The 22,159-nt window shown below is 43.4% G+C and overlaps 1 protein-coding gene and 1 long non-coding RNA gene across 5 annotated transcripts in view; both read right to left on the reverse strand.

Annotated features, from left to right (window-relative positions):
* Nucleotides 1–22,159, reverse strand: part of LOC119124458 — a 42,749-nt gene that overhangs the window by 15,191 nt on the left and 5,399 nt on the right. For all 3 annotated transcript variants that reach the window (XR_005098281.1, XR_005098280.1, XR_005098279.1), the window contains exon 6: nucleotides 7,949–8,034. This is a non-coding gene — a long non-coding RNA (uncharacterized LOC119124458). The remainder of the gene's footprint in view (nucleotides 1–7,948; nucleotides 8,035–22,159) is intronic.
* On the reverse strand, nucleotides 10,620–11,958 carry c6h15orf61 (chromosome 6 C15orf61 homolog). 2 transcript variants are annotated; one of them, XM_037254463.1, is made up of 3 exons: nucleotides 11,134–11,958; nucleotides 10,869–11,043; nucleotides 10,620–10,779 (listed from the first exon to the last, which is right to left on the reverse strand). In XM_037254463.1, exons 1-2 carry the CDS (start codon nucleotides 11,474–11,476, stop codon nucleotides 10,916–10,918), a joined length of 471 nt encoding a protein of 156 aa, XP_037110358.1. In that variant the 5' UTR covers nucleotides 11,477–11,958; the 3' UTR covers nucleotides 10,620–10,779; nucleotides 10,869–10,915. The 2 variants fall into 2 exon arrangements, with proteins under 2 accessions (XP_037110358.1, XP_037110357.1); XM_037254462.1 differs by having other exon boundaries at nucleotides 10,658–11,043; nucleotides 11,134–11,957.

The following is a 22,159-nucleotide window of genomic DNA, read 5'->3' on the forward strand; positions in this document are numbered from 1 at the left end:
AATATCCCCAATGACCAAGCGCACACAAATAACCAGCTCGTAGTGGTCGGCCCGGCAACGTTTTTCTCTGGAGGAGCGAGCGAGGCGTAAAACAAACGATGGGGCACACAAACGCTGGGCCCGGCCGGGCCCTATGTCGCACGTACAGGCTGCGGCCCGCTGGTCTGACTCGACGCTAAATAATACTGTTGGTGTTCCTAATCAATGCTCCTGGATTACTTAAAAGTGGAGGGCGAGCTGAAAAGGTACAAATCAGGAAGGCGCTTCTGCAACAGTGCCATAAAGGCGTAGAACGGCCGAGCGCTATGGATTTTCCGGGCTGCTCGATTGTGTGAGAAGTTGTTGGGCTTGCATTATTGACTTTCTCAGGATGGTGGAACTGTGGTAGTTAGGTTGCCTTTCCTCAACTCTAATTATGGTGTCATAAACAGCAGAGGCCATTAATGAAAGCCACTCATGGCAGATAGGATTTGCAGAGGTGGTAAGGCCGTCATGGTATCAATCACAGCAAACGACTACTCCTCTGTTGAGTAACGAGCATGAGAGCCGGTCAATAAGTCAGCCAAAGGGCCGTCCGTCCGACTGTAATAGAGACACAGCGGAGGATGGGACGCGGCGCTATTATACGTTCACAGCGCAGCGCTCGTGCATCACCCGGGAGAAAAAGTCAGTGGCGTGGCGTGCTGGAGTGAAAATCCATCTCATACAACAATGACGCATGTCATGTTTGGCCCGTGATCGGGAAAAGTATTTGCTCCTGTTGCTGCCATTAGTTCAACATTTGCCACAGTCATTAACTCATTGAAAAAGGAAAGGTCAAGTTTTATGTGGCAAGGAAACACGTGTGTCGCGAGAGATCAATACGACAATTGCTGAACGATAAAAGCGACACTTTAGCAAAACGGATTTGGTTGCTAGGAATGTTTCATTTGATTGTAGCTACTGCTACAAAAACAAGATTCACACGTTTATTTCACTTTGAAAATTCGTGACTTTCATTTTGCAAACGTCTCTAGTGACGGTCAAGTCGACGTGCATTGACCGCGGCGAAGCCATTTCCACTTTGTAGAGTAAGAGGCAATACAATGTAATTACAACATGTTTGACTATTAGCTCGGAGACGGAATCTCAAGCGGACCAAGCAATTTCACGCTGCCTGTAAAAAGCGAACAAGGCGGCAGGGCAGGGCAGGGCAGGGGAGGGGAGGGGCAGCGCTGGCGTTACGGTTGACAAGCCGCGGCGACGCTGATGGCCCTCCGCGGCCCGCCACTAGAATCTGTACAGCTAAACTAGACAAATCTATTTCAGACACATATTAGATAAATATTTATACGCCATAAACTGTATCAATAAATCCCCTGGGCGAGGGAAGCTATTCGGCAGCGTGTCGATAACAGATTCCAGCGGCAGATAATCATTTTTCTCTCAATGGCGGGGCTTGATATGACATCGATACATGCTGTCAGAGTTCATTTAGGCTGGAGCCGCAGGAGAAGCGTCTCACTGAGGGGTTATGGCACCCTTCTATTCAGCTGCATTGATCGTGAGGCGGTGTTGAGGAGGGGGGGCGAGCGAGCTGTCACGTTTTGTGTCGGCTGCCGCATTAAACGAGCGGGAGACTTCGGGTCTGCCGCTCCATTTGACCGAGGTGTTAAAAGGGGGGGGGGGAGTCGGTCCTTTTAATTGTCTCATTGAGACTCGACTGCATACGAGGGAGGGGAGGGAGGGAGCCCCCGAAATGGCAATTGCGCGGCGGGCGGCCAGCGCTGCTCCGATACCACCAACATACACAATCAGTCAGGATAAAGATCTCACCCTCGGCGCTATGAAAGGGGGAAGGAAGTGAGCAGCGCTGGGTGAAAATCAATACGGAACCGCTCATTTTGGAGGGACATGTGTGTCACAGTCAATAGGAGTTAATAGGCTGGCTTGTTCAGCCAAGACAGGCGGCTTGGGAGAGAGGCCTGCTCTGACAGCTTAATACATACTGAATGGCAAGCCGCTTGCCCGGAACACTCGCCGCCGCCGCCGCCGCCGCCGCGGACACATCGAGTCTGGAATGGGAGCTGATGGGCGCAGGCAAAAGTTAATTATAGAATAGAGCTGAAGGTCTTACACACACACACACAACTGAGGAATCAGACATCCAGTAATCAGAACAGACCAACAGCCGCGCCGTGACACGCTTGTTGTCGAAACACACGCTCATCATGTCAATAGTTTCGGCTTCATGTTGGGATTGGTCCATTTGTCAACAATTCAAGCAAGCAACGATATATGCAAATGATCTTGTGAAATCTTACAGGTGTTGTACCTTATGAAGTGTCTGTTCATTACAAAAAAAAAAAAACAGGGAAAAAATCTGGATTCTGCCAATTTTAATTCAAAAGATTTAGCAAAGGTTAAATCCAGTAAAATACCAACGCAAAATAAATACTGATTGAATCTTATCTAAATATTGCATATTTTTCAATCTTAATTGTGTCAACTGGGAAGAAGTGATGGGTGACGTGTAAATATTCATAAATAGGTCTGCTTACCTGAGAGCAACATGAATCACTTCTCTCTAATTAATTAGCCACAAGGCTCATCAGTACAGGTTAATTGGCTCAGGGCACGGGTGGCGAACCTTGTGGCAAAAAAAAAAAGAAAAACACAAGGAGAAACAGATTTGGAATGTTTTACTTTCAATGGAGCGAGATCCAGATCTGCCAAACTGGTTAATAATAACTTCATTAATTGAGGTGTACAGGTCACACCGTTTGATTCCAGAAAAAAAGACACTTGTTTTAATTAGTACCCGTGAAAACTTCCTTTGGATGAATAATATGTCTTAATTTTCAGCGGCTAATTAGCGGTTAGGTGCAATAACAGTAAAATATTTCACAGAAGGCGCTTTAGTCTATTAACCAGAGTTGGAACAGAAATATACTCCTATCTTGTTGCATTATTCCAGCGGGAGCATTCATTGGACACTTTTGAAGATGAATTTGGAGGATATTAAAGTGACTTCTATTGTGTTAGCAATGGTTAGAAAGCAGAAAGATGGGTGGCATTCTTCTCGTTCTATGAGGAGGGGATCAAGGGGGAGGCTGGCTTGGCTCCAATTGACATTTCAATAAGTGGAACAGAGCGTTAGCAATTCATTCCCAACTTTTCTGAAACAATTATTGAGATGGTACCTCCAGGCGGTGTATGTTCCGGGGTCCCGGGAGTCCTGCCGGCTGAAAGAGTAATTGACTAAATGGTAGCGCGCGCACACTCCAACACAACGGGGCCATTTACAAATTTGCCAAAAATGAATCGTTTAAAAATGAAATGAGGGTGACTCTCAAATTAGCAAGGAGAATGATTGAGATGTGGCTCTGGGAATTAAGAAACGGGATTTATTTAGCGCTCGGCAGAAAGGAGCATCTGTGAATAGTCCAGTGTTACTCACCAAGCCGCTCTGACTCGTATTTAAATATCACCGCGGGTTAATGGAAGGCTCGGAAAGACACAACGGATCATTCGGGACAAAGAGGCAGGCTGATGCCGTTTCAAGTCATCTCAACAGACGCTTGACGTTTTTTTTTCTTCTTCAGACTATAAGGCACACTAATTCAAATGATAAAGTTAACACTTCAGATGAATTTCCTAAAGACGGACAGACCGAGATAGACAAAGTTGAGTGAGACTTTTGGAAGAAAAATCCAAATCACGACACAGTTGCTGGACTGGCTTTGGGATTGTGGTGTTAGCTACATTTTACAAGGTGTAGTCATTTGTGGAGAACAACAACAAATTATTGTGAGTGTTAAGCGCCTGACAGGCGTGATTGATTGTTGTGCAGACACTGTGTTGATTGTTGCCTGTTGTTTCATTCCTGTGGCTCCCAGCAGCCACTGCTCTCATCGCCCCGGCAAAAAGCCTCCCAACCACTGATGAGTAATTACTAAGTTCATTAGCCACGCTAGTGGTCCAGAGATGTATTACAATGAGATTTGTCATCAAGTCTCCTCACTTTTCCCCCCCCCCCATTATCATCATTTAATTCCTCCTTCTCACGTGTGAATCGGTGGGGAAACGTTTAATGACTATGAAAATAAAGATGATTGTTAAATGTAGGGATGTTCCATACGTTTCTACTCAAATAATCGCTCTTTGAGTCCTAACCGAGTCCCAATACTTCTCGATACCAATACTTTAATTTAACACAATGACAAAAAAAAAATGCAAAGACCATTATTTTTGGCGCGTCAAACTGCAGCATTATAGCGCCAACTACTGCTGGGGAGGACTTACTCGATGTCCAATTTTTATCTATCTATCTATCTATCTATCTATCTATCTATCTATCTATCTATCTATCTATCTATCTATCTATCTATCTATCTATCTATCTATCTATCTATCGATCTATCGATCTATCTACTTATTCGTTTGTTTGTTAATTTATCTCCTTTTAATACCACGTGCCCTACACTATAAAATACGGCGGGGCTTGATAGCGATACCTCGTATCGATACTCTAGCTAAATGTGAGTCCAAATAAGGCGGTCGGTCAATTCTGCAAAGGCGCACGTGTGTAGTCATGGAAAAAATACTTGTTAGCAGACTTCAAAATGGATGCTGAACTCTAAAAGGGGTTGAGATGAAAGGGCATTGGCGACTCCAAAGCCAAGTACGCGTGGATTTCGAGTTCCCTAGCTTCAAAACATCTTTGTCCCTCCTCGGAGTGGATGCTCAAAAGTCAGACAAGTAGCTCAGCAAGAGAATATCAAAGCAAAATACTTAATTACACAAACCTCCCTACTTGGAATTATCTCTGCAAGCAAAGAGCATTTTTTTTCCATAATAGGAGAATTGTTATTTATCGATCGGCACTTTGTAAAGCCTTCTGGCAACACTCCAATCACCTCGGCACGGAAATACACCGTGTGCCTTTGTGATTTGATGGCACGCCGATTCCCATTACTGGCTCAATTCCAATGTTAATTACTTTCAACGTAACATCATCTCCCTCCACAGAATCTTGCGGAGACCGCTGGTGTCCCAGCACAGGACAGCGGGGGGTAAGAATGATAGGTAGAGTGGCGCTTTGCCATTAGGCAGCGTGATGGGCTTTCCTTTTCCACACCATTTGCCCTGGTCAAAATAGCATCAAACAGCATTTTTGGTTCAATAGCAAAGACTTCAAGTGAATAATCACAAGGGTGAAACTGTAGTTATAATAGAGGCACCTCTGGGATAAGCATACATAACAGGGGTGTCAAAAACACCCTCGGATTTCTGGAGGGCAAAGTCTTTTCCAGTGTACGCTGTTGGCTCTTGCTCCGGCATCTGCTTTTAATTACTCAATTAGCGCCATCATTTAGCCTCCTTGACATTCATCCAAATGGCAAATCATAGCCGGAAGTTGTTCTCTTTAAACGGAGCGTTAAGAGGAGTCGTGAAAAATGCATACCCGATCATGTATATATGGATACTTAACTAATTGAACCGATTAAAGGGAAGGGAAGCGGTTGGGGTGAGAACAGACTGGCTGCGGCCCTCCGGGAAGAGGCTGTGACATCTCTGATCTACAGCCTGCCTGCCTGCCTGCTACATATTCAAGCGTGCAGGCCTCGGGTCATATTTCCACAGACAAAAGGTCTCTGACTTCAGTCATACGACCAGCATTTTTAAATTCGTGCATATTGCGGGAAAGCAGATCAGCGGATGCCTTTTTTTCAACAGCAAACAATAATCGGAACATTTGAATCCTCTTTTTTTTATGACACGAGCACACACTGCATTTAACATGAGCTTATTTGGATATGAAACTGATCTACTCCCCCACCGCAAAAAAAAAAAAAAAGAATGATTGTACCCCCGCGGTGTTGATTTTCTGCATGCTATGGCTGCATAAATAAACATGGGCATAAATACACAGAGGACACCGACTTTGACTAGACGGCCAAGTGGGGCAGATGTTATTAAAAGGGCTATTTATCACTGTCACCCCTCTCGGGGTTCTATCCCTCTCTGCCCTCCAGCGATGTCACTAGAGGCCGGGCGCAAACAATACGGCTCATCCCGTCGTAGGAATATCAAGCCAACATGTAAAGATGGCATCGACCGTCGCACCGTGCCAATAATGGGCAAAAACTCAAAGCGGCAATTTTCGCCAGCCCTGCACACGGCCGGACGGCCGGACGGCAACACTTTCCGCTCTGTTAGTTTATCGATTGCGAGCACAATTATCCACTTTTCTGAAGCGCTGAAGTAAGTGAATTCCCTCTTTGTTGGACAATAAGTACAGAAGGTTGGAGAAATCATGCTATTCTTCAGCCTTAGGGGAAAGTCTTACTTCTGCCGCACCCTCCCTCATCATCATTAGCGGGCTGGCATAAAAACGCAATGTAATTAGTCCACTTCTGATGAGGAAAGGGCATCGACCGAGGCTGGCGTTTCCTTCGGAGCCGTTTGGACCGAAGGAAAGATGACGAGCCTTTTTTAGAGCCTGCTTCCTCTGCAGACCGAGCGCACTTCTCAACTCATTCACTTTGAAGACAAGCAAAAGCTCTCAATGCTAACGCTTGTGTGAACCAGGTCGATTTGTTTGACCAAATCGTCAAATGTCACGTGGACTTTGTAATACAGCGCTGAATTGATCCCGACACGATATTGAAACCAATTCATCCGGATCCATCTCCTAAAGAGGACAAGCAATTTAGAATACAAAGATACAGAGACTGGACAGACGTCCGGACGTTAGCATGGAAAAGAAAACAAGGCCGTGTGATTGGCATCGGCCTTCTTTCTATCTAATGTAGCTCTTTATTGTGGGGCGGCCTATAAAGCCGCTCCGCTCCGCACAGCAATCCACCCAAGATTAATGAAGTGCTTACTTAACCAATTTAAAACCTTAATTCCTATTAATTCAACATAATAGCCACCCTGGCTGCCAGAATTAACAACGCCCTGGCAGTAAGCCGCAAATCTCGGCGGGCCCCAAAAGAGTCGACCCAGCAAATTCAATATTCATTGACAAATATGTAAGAGTATGTATATCACTGTTAAAATGCATAACCCCCGTGTAAGACCTCTATCAAGTGCGCTTTACACCTGTATTACATTTCTCCCTCAATCAGCAGCTTTTCCGAGACGGCCGCCTCCCACGAGGAGCGGAAACCATTACAAGGGAGCGCAGCTCATTTGCAGAGAGATTGCAGATCACGCTGTATCATGTGAAGCATTTCTCCCAAACCAAATGGATTTATTCCATTCCGATGTTTGCATGCAGCATACCTAGCCGTGTATTTCATGTAAATCCCCGCTCGCAAATGGAGTTTAAAGTGCAAGTAAGAGGCGGCACAAATCACCCGACGTTGTATTTTCGTCATCTGCTTTAACCACCTGGTTATATTTAGACCCCATCCGCGTGACGGAAGGGAACAAATGACATCAATTAAGCAAACACAGCGCTTGTGGCATTTCTTTGCGAAAACAAAAAGGCAAATCAATAAATATTCAAGACAACTTCAATTTGAAGTGAGGGAAACAGATCAAGCGGAGCCCGTGACGACGAGAGGAGCCTGCCTGCCTGCCTGACTGCAAGCCGGTGGGGGGTAAAAGACGGCCCGGGGGGGCGCCGCGGCTATGAAGGGCGTCTCTTTTGAAATGAGCTGAAACTTTAAATACTGCATAATATAGAACACAAAATGAAGAGTTCATTTAACCCTGGGGAATAAGTCGTAGAAAAACTATTAAAGGTCATTACACCCTTAATGTCAACAGAGTAAGCATTAAGTATGACTTTAGATAAAAAACAAAATGATCAACTTTGTTATGAAGAAATAAAAATTGTTTACATGCTCAAGAGCGACAACGGTGGATCAACAACGAGCTCCTGCGGTGTTTGCTTCCTTCACCGCTCTGAGCATCTGACACTTCCTGGCTAAGAAGAAGCAACTTTCCTACTCACCCGATCTGATTCAGTTTCTCCTCCTTCCCGAGCTCACTAGGTCACCGAGGGGATCCGTCCAAAAACTGGCAATGCACCTTGTATACCTGCAAACGATGGGAGAAAAAATAACGTAAAAAAGTTGATTCTCAATCAAAATTGATGATGCTTTGATTGCACTCTGTGCCTAATCTTATTGACCAGTGAATGAATTTCTATCATCGTAAATGTATCGGTTTTATTTATTGCATGCCATAAAACCCCAAAATGACATCAACTATGAAGTGTCGAAATGCACCACGATTGATGTTTTGCTGAAGCCCTGCCCAACAAAATGGAAAACCACCAAGACTGTAATCAAAAACAATTACGACTGCCTGAACCAAATTGCTTTGCTCTCACATATGTCCATCGAGTGGAAATGTTTGTCGTGGAAACATAATGAGTTTTGTGTTTCTATTCAAATTGGGACGGACGGTGCCATCATTCTGAACGTTACGACGAGTGATGACACCTTTGTGATCCTCGGCATGACACGATAGGAACCCCTGCTGGAAACGGAGCAAGCGTGGCGACAATGCCGTCCGTCCATCCGGAAGCTTCGTCGTGATAACTGTGCAAGTGTTAGCTGCAGGGGTTATTCGCACAATAATTGTTTCTGCCAAGCCATACGTCTAGATGACAAGAGGGGTTGGGTTGGGGGGGGGCCCAACTTTCCCTTTTCAATAATTCATTTAGCAAGCCGCAACTCTTCAGGTTGGTGACCAAGACTTTCTTTTTTTAGACCACAGAACGTATCTAATTAAATTGTTAAACACATCGCCGCAGCACACAATTTCAGCATTTGTTTTGCTTTACTTACCAAAATCCTAAACAGAACAAGTACTTAAAGATTTCACCTTGACCAAATATATTAGCGGCATCTGCACGCAATTAAACTTGGCACGGAGGCTTTAATTCTTTGTTCATTAGCACTTGAGTCGAGCGCGTTGGGTAATTCAGCCACTTCATAACAGCATTAGACGAGCGTGGCTATTAAAAGGCATTCATCTCCTGCTAAATGTAGACAAATATACTTCATTTGGGGAGAGAGTCTCAGAACGGCTCTAGACGTGAAACCCTGCAGCAAGAAAGAAAAAAAGAAAGAAAGAAAAACTACAGCTCACCGGCATGCACCGCAGTTTAGATTTCAGCGAGCGGGCGGGCGGCGGCCAGCTGCAACCCCACACGTTTGCGTCTGGCCATACGGCCGCATCAATGCGGCTGAGGGGTCAAAGGGTCAATGAGTAATTAAGACATGCTTGCCTGAGCATTCCCCATACACACTTTGAGTCCTGATGAAAGGTTGCAAACGAAAGGGGGGGGGGGGGTCGGTGTAGTCCGATACCGCCGATCACATTTCAGTAAACGCTCCTTGTTCAAGGCAATTAGAATGATTAAGATAGTGTGGTGTCATCGCGCTGTTAAGGGGGATTTTGCCTGTGAATCATAGATGAGGTTTTGACATTTGACGATTGCAACGAAAGCTACGGCAGATAACAACCAACAGATGCAACAGTTGGACAGCAGAATGTCTTAAAGTTGAAACAAATCCACAGTTTGAAGTTATTTGAACTGAACGGCTTTTGAAGAGACAGTAATTCACACTCAATCGCAAGTACCTCCATTTTTCAATATTTCAATATCAGGATCATTTTTGCTGGAGATGACCAAATGTGAAATTCTCTTTCATCCTGCTTTTTACGCTTACAGAACGCAATGACTGTTAGTTTAGTTTAAAGGCAAAGAAAAAAAACAGGATTTATGTACAAATTGTAACATTGCAAGTCCAGCAAAAACCAAAAACTTCCTCTACTCCCAGCACAGTAAATAATATTCAACACTTTTTTAGTATTTCAATCAATGACCCAGTAGAGTGAGCGAGTATCAAACTCAAAGAGGCATGTCAGCTATTTTGCAGCCTCCTGGTGCAAAGAAAGGGTCAAACATTGATTAACATGTACGACGAGAAATGATACCTTCTTCCTCATTGTGGCTGAAAATGACGTGGCCAAAGCCAGAAAATTGAGGTTGCTGATAAATGCTATTAGGAGGAGACGCAGAGAGGTGAGGAAATCAATATGTCACTTTGTCAGGCCGCCTCTCTCAAGTGTGCAGCAGAAGGTAAGCGACCGCCCCGTCAGCAAAGCACATTACCGGAAATCAAAGGCTGAGGAAGGCCTGAAGGAAGACACGCACGTGTCCACGGAAACACAAGCAACACTTTGGTGATTAAAACCTATTTGATCACAGCTGTCTTGTCACTGTAACACTATTGACTAGCTGCTGCATGGAGGCTGATCACTAATGTACGTTAAAATAAATGAACAGAGGTTATTTGGATTTTTGCTCCGGCCTTGTAAAATGAAGTGCTTACACAAGCACACACGCTAACAACATTTCATATTGAGTGAACACAAAATGACTCACCTAATTGTTGACGTTCCCACATGTTCTGATTGCGATTGTGCGTCAAGCAAAAACAAATGTCAAAATTCTTTGAACAGAAACTAGGCCAATGACGGTTTGAAAAAGGCATTCTTCATAGTATAATTGTCTTTTTTGTTTTAATCATTCAGATTTGTTTACAAAATTCTTGTGTCAAATTTACAAGACATTTATTTTCAGGGACCATAAAGCAATGTGTTCACTTGATTCAAAGTAAAAGCATCAAATGTTACTCCAACCAAATATCTATTTTGGAGCAAATTGTTCATCCATTTTTAATATTAAGAGTGCTCTCTAAATAAACACTGTTAGTGTTGTGTGTCAGCGTGATAACATGCATGAGCGACTCTTCCATTGAAACTTGAAATCTTTAATAATTGAACACAAGGACCACTTGAGACACAGAATGACACTGGTGTCAACATGTCCACTGGAGCTTTTCCTTCGTAAATGTAAATAACAAATGACAGTCTTGCACTGGAATATTGTTTGTTTTGGGGCTCAATACTGAGCACCTTCGTCTTCCTTGTAGGCAAAATAAAGTTTGACAGGACCGACGCTTGTCTGGACTGTTTCTGCAGCACCGACAACCATCCAGCAACCCATTCCATAAGCCAGACAGGGAATACCTGCAATGCAACACACAGTGTTTACTGCTGTATTGTTTAATAAAGCGTAGTATTGATTGATAACAGAAATATAAGATATTGAATACTGACCTAGATTGATAACTTTGAGGATAGTGAAAAACCTGTCCTCCAAGTCCAGGTTCTGCTTTGGTGCTTTGGTGCAGTGGTACTTAATGAATGGAAAGCATCCTGTTCTCAGTATGTGGTAGTTCGCTCCTCGAACGCTCCAATTGAAGTTGGACAGTCCAAATTGGTCATTGTGGACGGCAGCGTAGCGGACACAGTAAGAAGTCCACGGTGGGAGCTTTCGCTGCTCCAGGTGGCAGGTGAGCACCTCCGAGGCGGCAGGACGAGGTCTTGATTTGCCAAAAGTGCTCGGAAACAGCGCAACTTTTAACAAGGCATTGTGCACTTTTTTCAAAAACTCCCTCATAACTTGCACTTTTTTTCCCTATTTTAAATAGCTTGAGAACTTCCGAATGAAGAACGGTAGTCATGAGCTACTGTCTCTTTAAAAATTGGAGGCTAGCACACATGAGCCTCCCGTGAAGAGGACACACGTTACTTAAACAGCGTTACATGCACAAAGACATAGGTTACAAGTGTACGGCGTGGATATGTTCGTCTTTAAAGCACATTAAACATGAGAATGGAGAGATGACCTTAGGAGCATTTGCAGCTACGTACCGGTAAATGGGTGCTCACATTACGGTCGTCCGGCTGGAAACCAAGGTGGCGGAACTCAAAACAAAACCAACTCATTGAATTAATTAGTACTAGTAATAATACCAATACTACTACTATTACTAAGACAAGTGGGTGTCTAAGAAATAGAATAAAATGGAAAACAAATGTCATAGATGGACGGCGCATATAGCGTGAAAGGTTTTATTTGTAAATTAAAAAAAAAAAAAACCCAACCTCAATTACGTAATTTATGGTCTCACAGATTTACAACAATTACATTTCTTATATATTAAGCAAATCAAGAAAATATTTCGGTCATATAAAAATACATTTGTATGAATTCTAACGTTAGCTCCTTAAAAAGGCAATTGAAGTGAGGTGAACTCACAATCAACTCCCATCTATTCATTTAAAAAAATATTTTTATGAAATCAATTTTGGTCAAATAACTCCCACTGCTTGCTTCCCAGAATGTACAATTTTCATAATGTACAGTAGACAAAGAGGGAAGCTATTATCAAGCTACCTTAAAATTGGTTTCGCCTTTTGCATATTAGAGGATGATATTCCTGATGAATGACAGATTGCGGGGAAAGGTCACAAGGGCTCCCCAGAGACACTCTGAGACAGATCAAATAATGATCGCCAAAACAAAAAGACTTTACTAATGATTCCCACATTGCTAGCTAAGAAACAATCATCATCTTCATTTGAGGATTGTGGTACTCAATGTGTATTGATAAAGGGAGATCAAATGATCGCCACATGGTCACGTGTCGCTGTAGCTATAAAAATATGACATCATTTCACACAGACGTTTTTGGGTGCTTTACTTTTGTAAAATGTCAATCAAATTTCGACACCGGTAGTTATTTCATACCGAACGACATTGACGCGGGAAAAAATGCCGTGTGTTAGAAAAAACATACCCCCACCAAATTGCTCGTTATTTTTGAGGAACCTCCAAAAAACACATTCAGTGAAGGGTTCAGGTGTGTCACATGCATTGTACGCTGTGTTTAGTGGTAAAATGGTGACATGGTTGGTGGTTGTACTCTGCAGATGTGTCCTCAGGGTCACTGCTGAGTTTGGAGAGGCTGTATGATTAGTGAACATGATGAGTGTCGGGGCACATGGTTGGGCCTTTCTTAATTAACTGCTGGGAGGAGCAATTAATGTTCCAAAAATGTGCCAAATACAAGATGGCTTTCATTGTACCACGGCAATCGAAGAAACTATTCAGGTTGCTGAATGCCATGCTTTTACCTCTGCTCTCTATGTGATATAAATAACAATGGATACGCTGATTACTTAAAAGTGTCAAGGCTCAAGAGGATGAAAACGTTGCAGGTTTTCGAGCACCTTCGGGAGAAGAGCAAAAGCGTCGGCCTAAGCCTGGGTGAGCACAGGAGATGGGAGCCAATAACTCTGCTCTTGTCAGCCAGCCACATGTGCCGCACACAACAACAATAAGTGTCCAACAGGGACTTAATTGTGTTTGTAATACGCAGGCCCCTAATGACGGCTACCGCTAAAACCATTAACCACCGCGGCGATTCAACTGCTGGTCTGAGGCGGCGTGCCACCACTAAATGAGTGTTTGCTCAAATAACACAAGTTGCAGATTAACGCGCGTAAACTCGAGCGTCGTGCTAATAAAAGAGGTCCATTGTTTAAAGGCCTGGCGCCAGGTTGATGAGGTGTTCAGGCATGCATAAGCATGCATAATGAAACAGCGATGAATTATTAATGTGTTGATTATTTAGACTCATCTATCAAAATGATAATGAAGTCAGCAGCACCTAAACACCAATTGGGCTCTTTGCGTAATTACAGTATTTAGTTGTATTTAACCAAAATGAAGAGCAAAGCACTGATCTATCTTTGTGATTACTGCAGTTGCCTCCTTATTAGTTTGTTAATCTCCAAAGTCTTAGCCTGCAGTTGTTTTGTTCATGATCTATTTTGGGTCAAATGTACTTTTCACATTCAAATCGAGGTTGATGATAAATCTGTTAGTCCTTCCATTGCCTTTCAAGTTAAACAGAAGAAGGCTTGACGCGTATGGAGAGAGAGGGGGGGGGGGGGTCAGTGGCGGAATCACCAAGTCGATCCTTCACCGCATCTATGTGGACACGGTTTGCCCTGAGCCAGTTTGGTAGGCTGGTGTCTGATGTGAGGTTCCCATAAGTGCGTATGCATGTATGGTTAATGGCATCATTAGATGTAGATTAAGGGGTCAGGTACGGTCGTGGTCTCCTCCTTAAACAGGCCTAATTTTCCCTGTAATATCCTAATAGCTATGCCCTCTCTCTAAACGTGGCAAATAAATCACCAGTGAAGGAGTTGTTAATAACTAAATGGCAGTCAGCTGCCTCCTTTGGCTGTTCCTATTTGTCAAAGTAAACACTCCTGCCAGTAAATGCAAATGGCCGCTTGTCAGAAGTCCAAAGCGACTCGGACCGGCTCACTTCATCTTCACTATTGCCGTATATGTTCTACTTGGAATAATCGTGACGCTGTGTCCCAAATGATGACGGATCCGTCGGCTCGGGGCTGCACTTACTGATTCTCATTTAAGTTTCCTATTGTTTATTTATTTTGCAATTTAATGCCGCACACACACATTTAAAACTTAAAGCGAAAATCTATAATCATTTCAGCCACTTGGATAGATGATAGAAAATCACAGAGCTCCATGTTTTTGGCCTTTAAGCCATCAACCCGCCACCACCATCACCATCCATATTCAATTCTTGCCAAAATCCAATCTGTAACTCAATCTGCTTGGTAAAAATCATGAACCTGCAAACCAGTCTGCTGAATTACCTCTGAAAAGCTAATAGAAAATATAAGAATGAATATACAGGATATAAGTGGATATGAATCCTATAAGACATGAATGACTTCAGCAAAGCGTAACCGTGGACGGTCGCTTCTAAACGTCAGGCGGATGGATCCCTGAGAAACGGCCAAACTGGACAGCGCACGTCCACTCCGCTCACTAAAAATCCCCCTCCGAAGTCCCATTGTTGCTCCTAACAAAGCCGTGGGAAATGTAAGTCTGGATCGTACCTGTGTTCTATTGCCTGGGATTTTCATTAAAAAGCCCGATGCTGCAGCTGAGCCCCCCGTCGCTCCACAATGTGAGGAACGACCGCGCAAGGGCAAACATATGTGACCCAATTCTTCCCATCAAATAAAGTATGCAGCTTTGGGCAACAGGTTTGAATCTAAATTGATGTTTAAATCCAGACAGGTTTGCCCATGTGGCTCGGCGCCCAATTCACAGCGATGCCTTTTTAATACGGCTGCCTCCATTGTGTCATGTAGCGTTCACGGCCTGCCTTTTAATTATGCTGTCAGTGGATCCCATTGAAAATTGAAGGGGAAAAAAAACACGAACAATTGAAATTTGATTTTAAGAGTGTCATCATATCCTCTTTACAACATTGTAATGATTATCCAATACAAGAGGAGTATCTAATACACCTTTACAAACATAATAATGATCAATACTCTCAGTGAGACATTAATAGCAATGAACTCTGAGTTTTAATGGACTATTTCCTTGTTAAGACAGAAAAAGCCATGTGACAAGCGAAAGCAAAAACGAATTATTTAACCATTAAATGACATTGTCTCAATACCGCTTTCGTCATTGTGTTAACATCTGTTAAATTAGATACTACCCTCTCGCGGCTAGCTTTTCCTTCATTTCAACGGAGACATCGAAAGACCGTGTGGGTGAAACTAAACAAATCGATTCACAGTAAGATCCACCATAAAAAAAAATAATGGTTGGCTTTTCAGAGGTGCATAAAAAACAACCTGTGTCCTTTAGATGACTAAAAGGCACTCCAGTATTAAAATTGCGGTTTTAAGAAAAAGCCCACTTGAGTTACAGACCGGGCTGAAATGGAAAATATATTTAAAAAAACAACAACAATGTATTGTGACTTTTGAATGAGTATCCATTCTAATACCCACAAGCCATGATTTCCAGTCTTAACGGTCGGACGATATAAACAAAGCATTTCATTTGACAGATTGCGGATCAATAGACGGTCAGTGCAGTCACGTGCTGATGGGAGCAAAGGTTAAACCATCATAAAGCAGCACATTTCCACCGTCGTAAATCAAGCAGCTTTCGGCAAAACTTAATTGTGATAAATGAGATTGGGATCCCGTGGCAAAAACAATTTTCCGTCCACCGGCCGGCGGTTAACCAATGACAGGACATTCTGGAGTAGATCACTTTAGAAAGAAAGATGGGGGGGGGGGATCGAATCGCCCGGCATTGTAAGGTCAAAGGGCACGCCTTAAATGGTGGAATTGGTGTATCGACACAATAAAGGCTGACAGTTTATTAGAGGGTCATGTGACACATTTGCTCTCTGCGCACACTGTTTGACTTGCCTCTCTCCACATCCCAGGGGGGTTGTAAGAGAGGCCCCCTATCTGCTCAAATGCCTCCCTGATCTTGCCGAAACATTGATCCGCTTCCACAATATAGTGAAATGGAACAATTTGACACCACGTGTTGCAATGCTCTAAACTGCATCCATCACATGGAGCCTCCTTGCACGTTCTCACCTTCTGACCCGTTGCATGAAGTGGATCTCTGAAAGCTAACCTTGCCCCACTGAGACTGGGTCAGTGATAAAGCACAGATAGATGGAACAAACGACGAGGGAAGGAGAATATGTTAAATTGGTCACCTGGTGACCTGGTTTAAGAGTGTAATGGCATCCAAAACATCACCCCTGAGCAAACACAGAGGGTTATACTTGTTACCCGGGCGAGGCTTTTTGAATACGGACGACGAGTGAAGGACAGCGAATCGGTACTGATGTATCCCCAATGGTTTGCAGGTTAGCCAGAATGGGAATTTCACTTTTAATCAATACTACAAGTCATTTTGATCCATGATTTTTTTTTTTTTTTTGAACCAATGACAGATAATTGAGTAGGCAAATAAATATATGTTGCGCACGGCACTCGACTGTAATGGTGCAATCTAGGCATTAAAGGGAACTCAACTCCAAACATTTCTTTCAAATATATGTGCACAAGTCAAAACATGGCATTCTGATTAATATTGTGGAATATGAATTATGCAGCAAAATCTACAGTTGACATCACAGTTGCCAGGTCTCACGTCAAACCCGGCTTCAGAAAACTGGTGAGCTGTGATTGGTTGTGACCTGACACCTGTGATGTCATTTGCAGTCAACAGCAAGTGGCAAAATGGCCGCCCAGAGATGGATCAAAACAGGTGGAATTTGCCTGTTTAATTTATATTCCGAAACATTAATCAGACCACTGTGTTTTGGGCTTTTAAAACATACATATTCTTAAAGAAATTGCATCCAAATGAGAATATTGACATGGATACTGTTCAAAACATTGTGTCAGCCATGTATGCATTTAGTTCCACTTGGTAAAACGACCACAAGAGGGCGTCTCGGTATCAGCGATTGATATCAGCTGCTGCTGTAAGTACCCGATACACGGAAACAAGGTGAGTATCGACCTGATACCGGTACCTAGTACCAGTACTTGCCCATCCTACGTAACAAGCAAGCAAAGCACCACTGTATAAGCTAATTCCGAGCTTAGTTCCATTTTATCATCACTCTCCGAGTGTTGAGCGCTTTTCTGCAAATGCCCTTGAGTTATCCGGATGACTCCAGTAACTTCTTGTTATCGCCGAGACCTTAGGTGGCTGCTTCAATTTCTTAGTGGGCGCCTGATGGATGAAGTGGGAGGGGTCAATCTGTGAGTGACAGCCTATTATCAGAAGGCCTCCGGAGTCTAATGGCTTTAAAGTCACAAGCGCAGAGACGGCACCTGCCCCCAATAACAAGTCTTTCTCTCTCTCTCTCTCTCTCTGCCGAGCGGCTGATGAATACTGAAGCTAAGCCCATCTATCTGGGGATCAATCAGGAGCACGACAGGGATCGATAGCACTCTTGTTTCTGTAACTAGGAGGTGCCATAATGGTTTCGCCACTTAATTACGTTGTCAATTTCTAACTTTTGTTTCAGGTGTCTCTTAAACCGTTTGGGAGCATAAGTGCAAGCTTTGCTTTGACAATGTGTGAACTCGCTGGTAAACAACTGTAAAACCTTTCCGGCCAAGCCACAACTTCCATTTAATTAGAAACGGGGAATCGCTCGGGAATAACATGGCGAGGAACGCCGTCACTGCAATGAAAAGAGTCAAAATAATTTATATCACGTGCTCTCCAAAGAGCATTTCAGGATAAAAAGAGTGGTGGCTATTATTCCATTTGGCCGTACAAAAGCGGCACTACGTATTGTCATGAAACGTATCACGAGTGAAATTCAAGAACATCCTACACGAGCGTTATTTGGAGTGGCTTCCGTGTGACTTGACGAGAGATGATGCCGTTGATATTCCAGTCACGTAAGAGCCATCATCATATTCAAGTACTGTAAGAGGAGAGGTCAAACGCTGCACAGTGATTCCCCCTGTACAAACCATAAAGCACACAATGGTGCGGCAAAAAGTGTGAGGGAACTGTTGTCGTTTGCGACGGTAGAGCGAGCTCACCCCGGGACTTTGCCTATGCACTTGGCCCAAACAGCAGGCCGCAAAGGCAGGAGACGGCGAGGGAGATGCTTTGGCAATAAATTCGGCCGACTTAAACTGCGTACGGTGGCCCGTGATGGGATTTCGACTTTGCTCGGTACCCACATAGAGCCCCGCAATCTGCCCATAAATAAAACAGATGTTTCCCTTTCGCCTTGATTGCCGCTCGGTTTTCTCTAGCGCACCGTGAAACAACAGCGCCGGCCGGGGATCTGGTGCAAGTCGGGGCTGAGCGTTTCCGAGGCTTCACTCTGTTGTCTAAATGTTCATTTACCGGAACGCGTTCCTGTGCCATGAGGAATGTCAAGTACAATTTCAATTCTTTTGCCTGAGGAACTCAAATGATATTTGATCGAGATGACAGTAGGGCAGTAGAAGACAAATGCTAATTGGAGTTTGAATCAAAATGAGTTGCACAACTTCATAGCTCCACACGTTCAATATATAAAGCTGAATATTGAAGCTGGGGATCATTATTGACTGGAAAGTTTGACAAAAAGAATCGAGAATAATTTGATAGTCCAATTGAAAGCGTGCATCTCAATTTTAATTTAACTTTTAAGATAAGTCATTTTTCTTTCACTTGTGGTATAAAAATTGCTTAAAAAAAACAAAAAGTCAGTGCCTATAAAAAGTCTACACACCCCTGTTCAAATGCCAGGTTTTGTGATGAAACCCGAACAACTGAGATGTGTACGTACTCTCGTAATTGGGATGTGGCTCACATTTAACCAATCACAAACTTCTTATTCTCCCCCAATAAAGTTCAGCTGTTCAATTGTAGTCTTTTCCTTAATTTTCCTTTCTTTCCAGCAGAAGCCAGAAAGGTCTCAAAAGCACACAAAAAAACGTGTGTCAACTTTTTGGATCGACTGTATTTCATATCATGTTTAATTGGGATGTGTGCCAAAAATTAAAGGGCAATTAATTACATTTGCACAGTGGGAACAATTCTTCGTCACTTCTTTAATGGTGCCGCTTTTTAAATGACAATCTTAACCTAAATAAGGTATTGCTCAAGATTTGTTTGTGACCAAAAAAAGCAGGCCTCCATCTGTTGACGCTATTAGGTGTAATTTTGACCCTCTTGTGCCTAATGATGCGTACGCAAGCTGCGAGAGTGCTTAAGAGTGGATGGCCCCCTTCAGGCGTTGCATGGCTGCCGATCTACATGTCTTTAACCTCTTTGTGTGTGGAAAAGCTCAAACGGGCTCCGGGGCTCTAACATCATGCCTGAGGCTATAGGGGGACCCCCCTCCCGCTGTACCTCTTCATCCTCCTCCTCCTCCTCCTCTTCTTCTTTGTCGGACTGTTGTTGTACGCAGCCGGAGGGGAGATGATAGTTGGTTGATTGTAAAGGCTTACGTTGTATTACCAAGAGTCAACTTCTTCACGCTGAGCCTCAACAAGTCATAATTAAACAAATGTGTCTGTGGAAGCTAATGAAAATCAGATTAACGGCTAACGGAATTTGGCTTTCCACCAAAATATATTTGCTTAATATGCAATTTAATTGTCAGATTTTAGCGAACAATTATTTTGAGGGGGGGAAAAAGACTTTTGGATTTTAAATATTAATTGGCAATAATTTTTTTTCATGAAATATTCATCACTATTATTTGAGGAGAAACTAATAATGGCCCTCCCCCAAATAATGAATCTAATCGGAATCTGTGTTATTGTGTGTATTCCGGCCGAGCGGCCAGCTAATGAGGGTTGTATCTCAAAATAAACGGCAAAACATCCATCCGCACTTTCTGCTGTGAAGGAATCAAATATTCATGCTTGTTTGTTTGAACCTTTATAATCTTTCGACACAATCCAAATTGCTATCTCCAATATTAACTGGCAGAAGAGCAGAAGGCCGTCGTAAAGCCTTAAAGCGGTTAATGTATTTTATGGGAAAACAATGTCACCATGATAAAAAGATTCAGGCAATGCGGAACACAGGATGTGGGCTTTGCTTTGATTAAAAGAGCGAGGTTTCGAATAAAGGCCAGTTAAAGTGTTGCGTCCATATGGCCCCAAGGCCCCGAGGCTGTGGGCCTGCACTCGAGGGCCTCGGCACTCTTTCCTCTCCATGGGACCCCAGCTGGTGAAACAAACCCCATTTACGCCGCCTCGGCCGCCATTATGAACCTTGGCGGCGGCTCAGCCTCGCTCTACCGTAATTAACGGCCCCGATGCCACAACAATTACAGCCCCGCGCCGCGCATACGCCTGGAATGACGACGAGCTAATGGGAACAAAATCAGAAAACAAGACGTCGGAGATGAATGCGCCTCCTTGAATGAAATGAATAAAAAAGTCAAACGCTTGTGCTGCAAGCTCACAGTCATTAGGCTGTAAATAGTTTACGCAAAGCTCCCCATTAAATGGCAAAATGCGGTAATTAACGCATGACAGAAAATCAAAGGCTATTTGTAAGCATATCAAAGTCAAAGTCAAAGTCAAAGTCAGCTTTATTGTCAATCCCTTCATATGTCAAGACACACAAAGAAACCGAAATTCCGTTTCCTCCATCCCACGGTGACGAGACATACAAGTAGGCGACACAAAACAAAAACAAGAAGGCACAAACCATAAATAATAAATAAAATAAAATGAGCGATGAATAAAAACAGACCAATAATATGAGGGGCAAAACCGAGCCAGTGAGCATACAGCAAGAACAGGACGCTACGCTGAAAGGGGGAGCGAGTTCAGGATCCTAACAGCCTGGAGTACGAAGCTGTTGGAAAGTCTGGTGGTGCGGGAGCGCAGGCTCCTGTACCGCCTCCCAGAGGGCAGAAGTTCAAACAAAGAGTGAGCGGGGTGACTCACATCACTCACAATCTTGGTCGCCTTGCGAGTGAGATGGGAGGTGTAAATGTCCTTCAAGGAGGGGAGAGAAGCACCAATAGTCTTACTAGCCGTTTTCACAATGCGCTGCAGGGCCTTCAAGTCTTGGTCAGTGCAGCTGCCACCCCAGACAGCAATACAGCTGGAGAGGACGCTCTCAATGGTGCCGCGGTAAAAAGTAGTCATGACGGCCGGAGGAGTCCCCGCTCGCCTGAGTTTCCGAAGGAAGTACAGGCGGCGCTGGGCCTTCTTATGAGACATAAGAGCCAGAAGCTTGTGCACAGATTACAACTGTAGTGAATGAATAATTGGCAATCATTAAACACATTGTATTTGTTTGGACTGGGTTTGGGTTAAATTGCTTTGCAGAACAAATGATGCCATTGTGTAGAATCATAACAGTGTGGCAGTTTTTGCTTGGTTTTATTTGTAAATAGTTGCAGGATGTTCCACTGTCGCACTATTTTGTGGATTTGTTTTTTTTCTCCGTTAATTAGTAACTATTTTGGTCCAACTGTCCTGTACTGTACTGTACATTGGGTGCGTTGTAATTCCACTTTTAACCATAGATGGCAGCACACTTATTCAGATGTGAATTCAAAGAAGAACACTAGGGAAACTACTGGGAATGATGAAAATCTGTTTTTTTAAGCCTACGGAAAGAAAAAAGACAGCAAATATCTGTAGGTTCATTTTATTATGTACATCTTAGGGCATCGTTATATTGATGTACATAGTTGAGGTTATTATTGACTCAGTTCACTATTACACTGTAGAATATTTTGTGTTCTCCTATGTTTGGGAATATTTCAAACGTGTTTGGAATACTTTCAAAGTGCGTTTAAAACGTTTTAAAAATATAAGTGTTGCAAATGTAAACAGGAAATGTCTATATATTTATCGTGGGGGTGGTCTAGAATGTCATCCCACAACGGAGGGGGGTTTATTGTATTGTTTTCGCTTCTTTGCT

Source organism: Syngnathus acus, chromosome 6 (assembly GCF_901709675.1).
Source record: "Syngnathus acus chromosome 6, fSynAcu1.2, whole genome shotgun sequence".
In the NCBI taxonomy this organism is placed as follows: domain Eukaryota; kingdom Metazoa; phylum Chordata; class Actinopteri; order Syngnathiformes; family Syngnathidae; genus Syngnathus; species Syngnathus acus.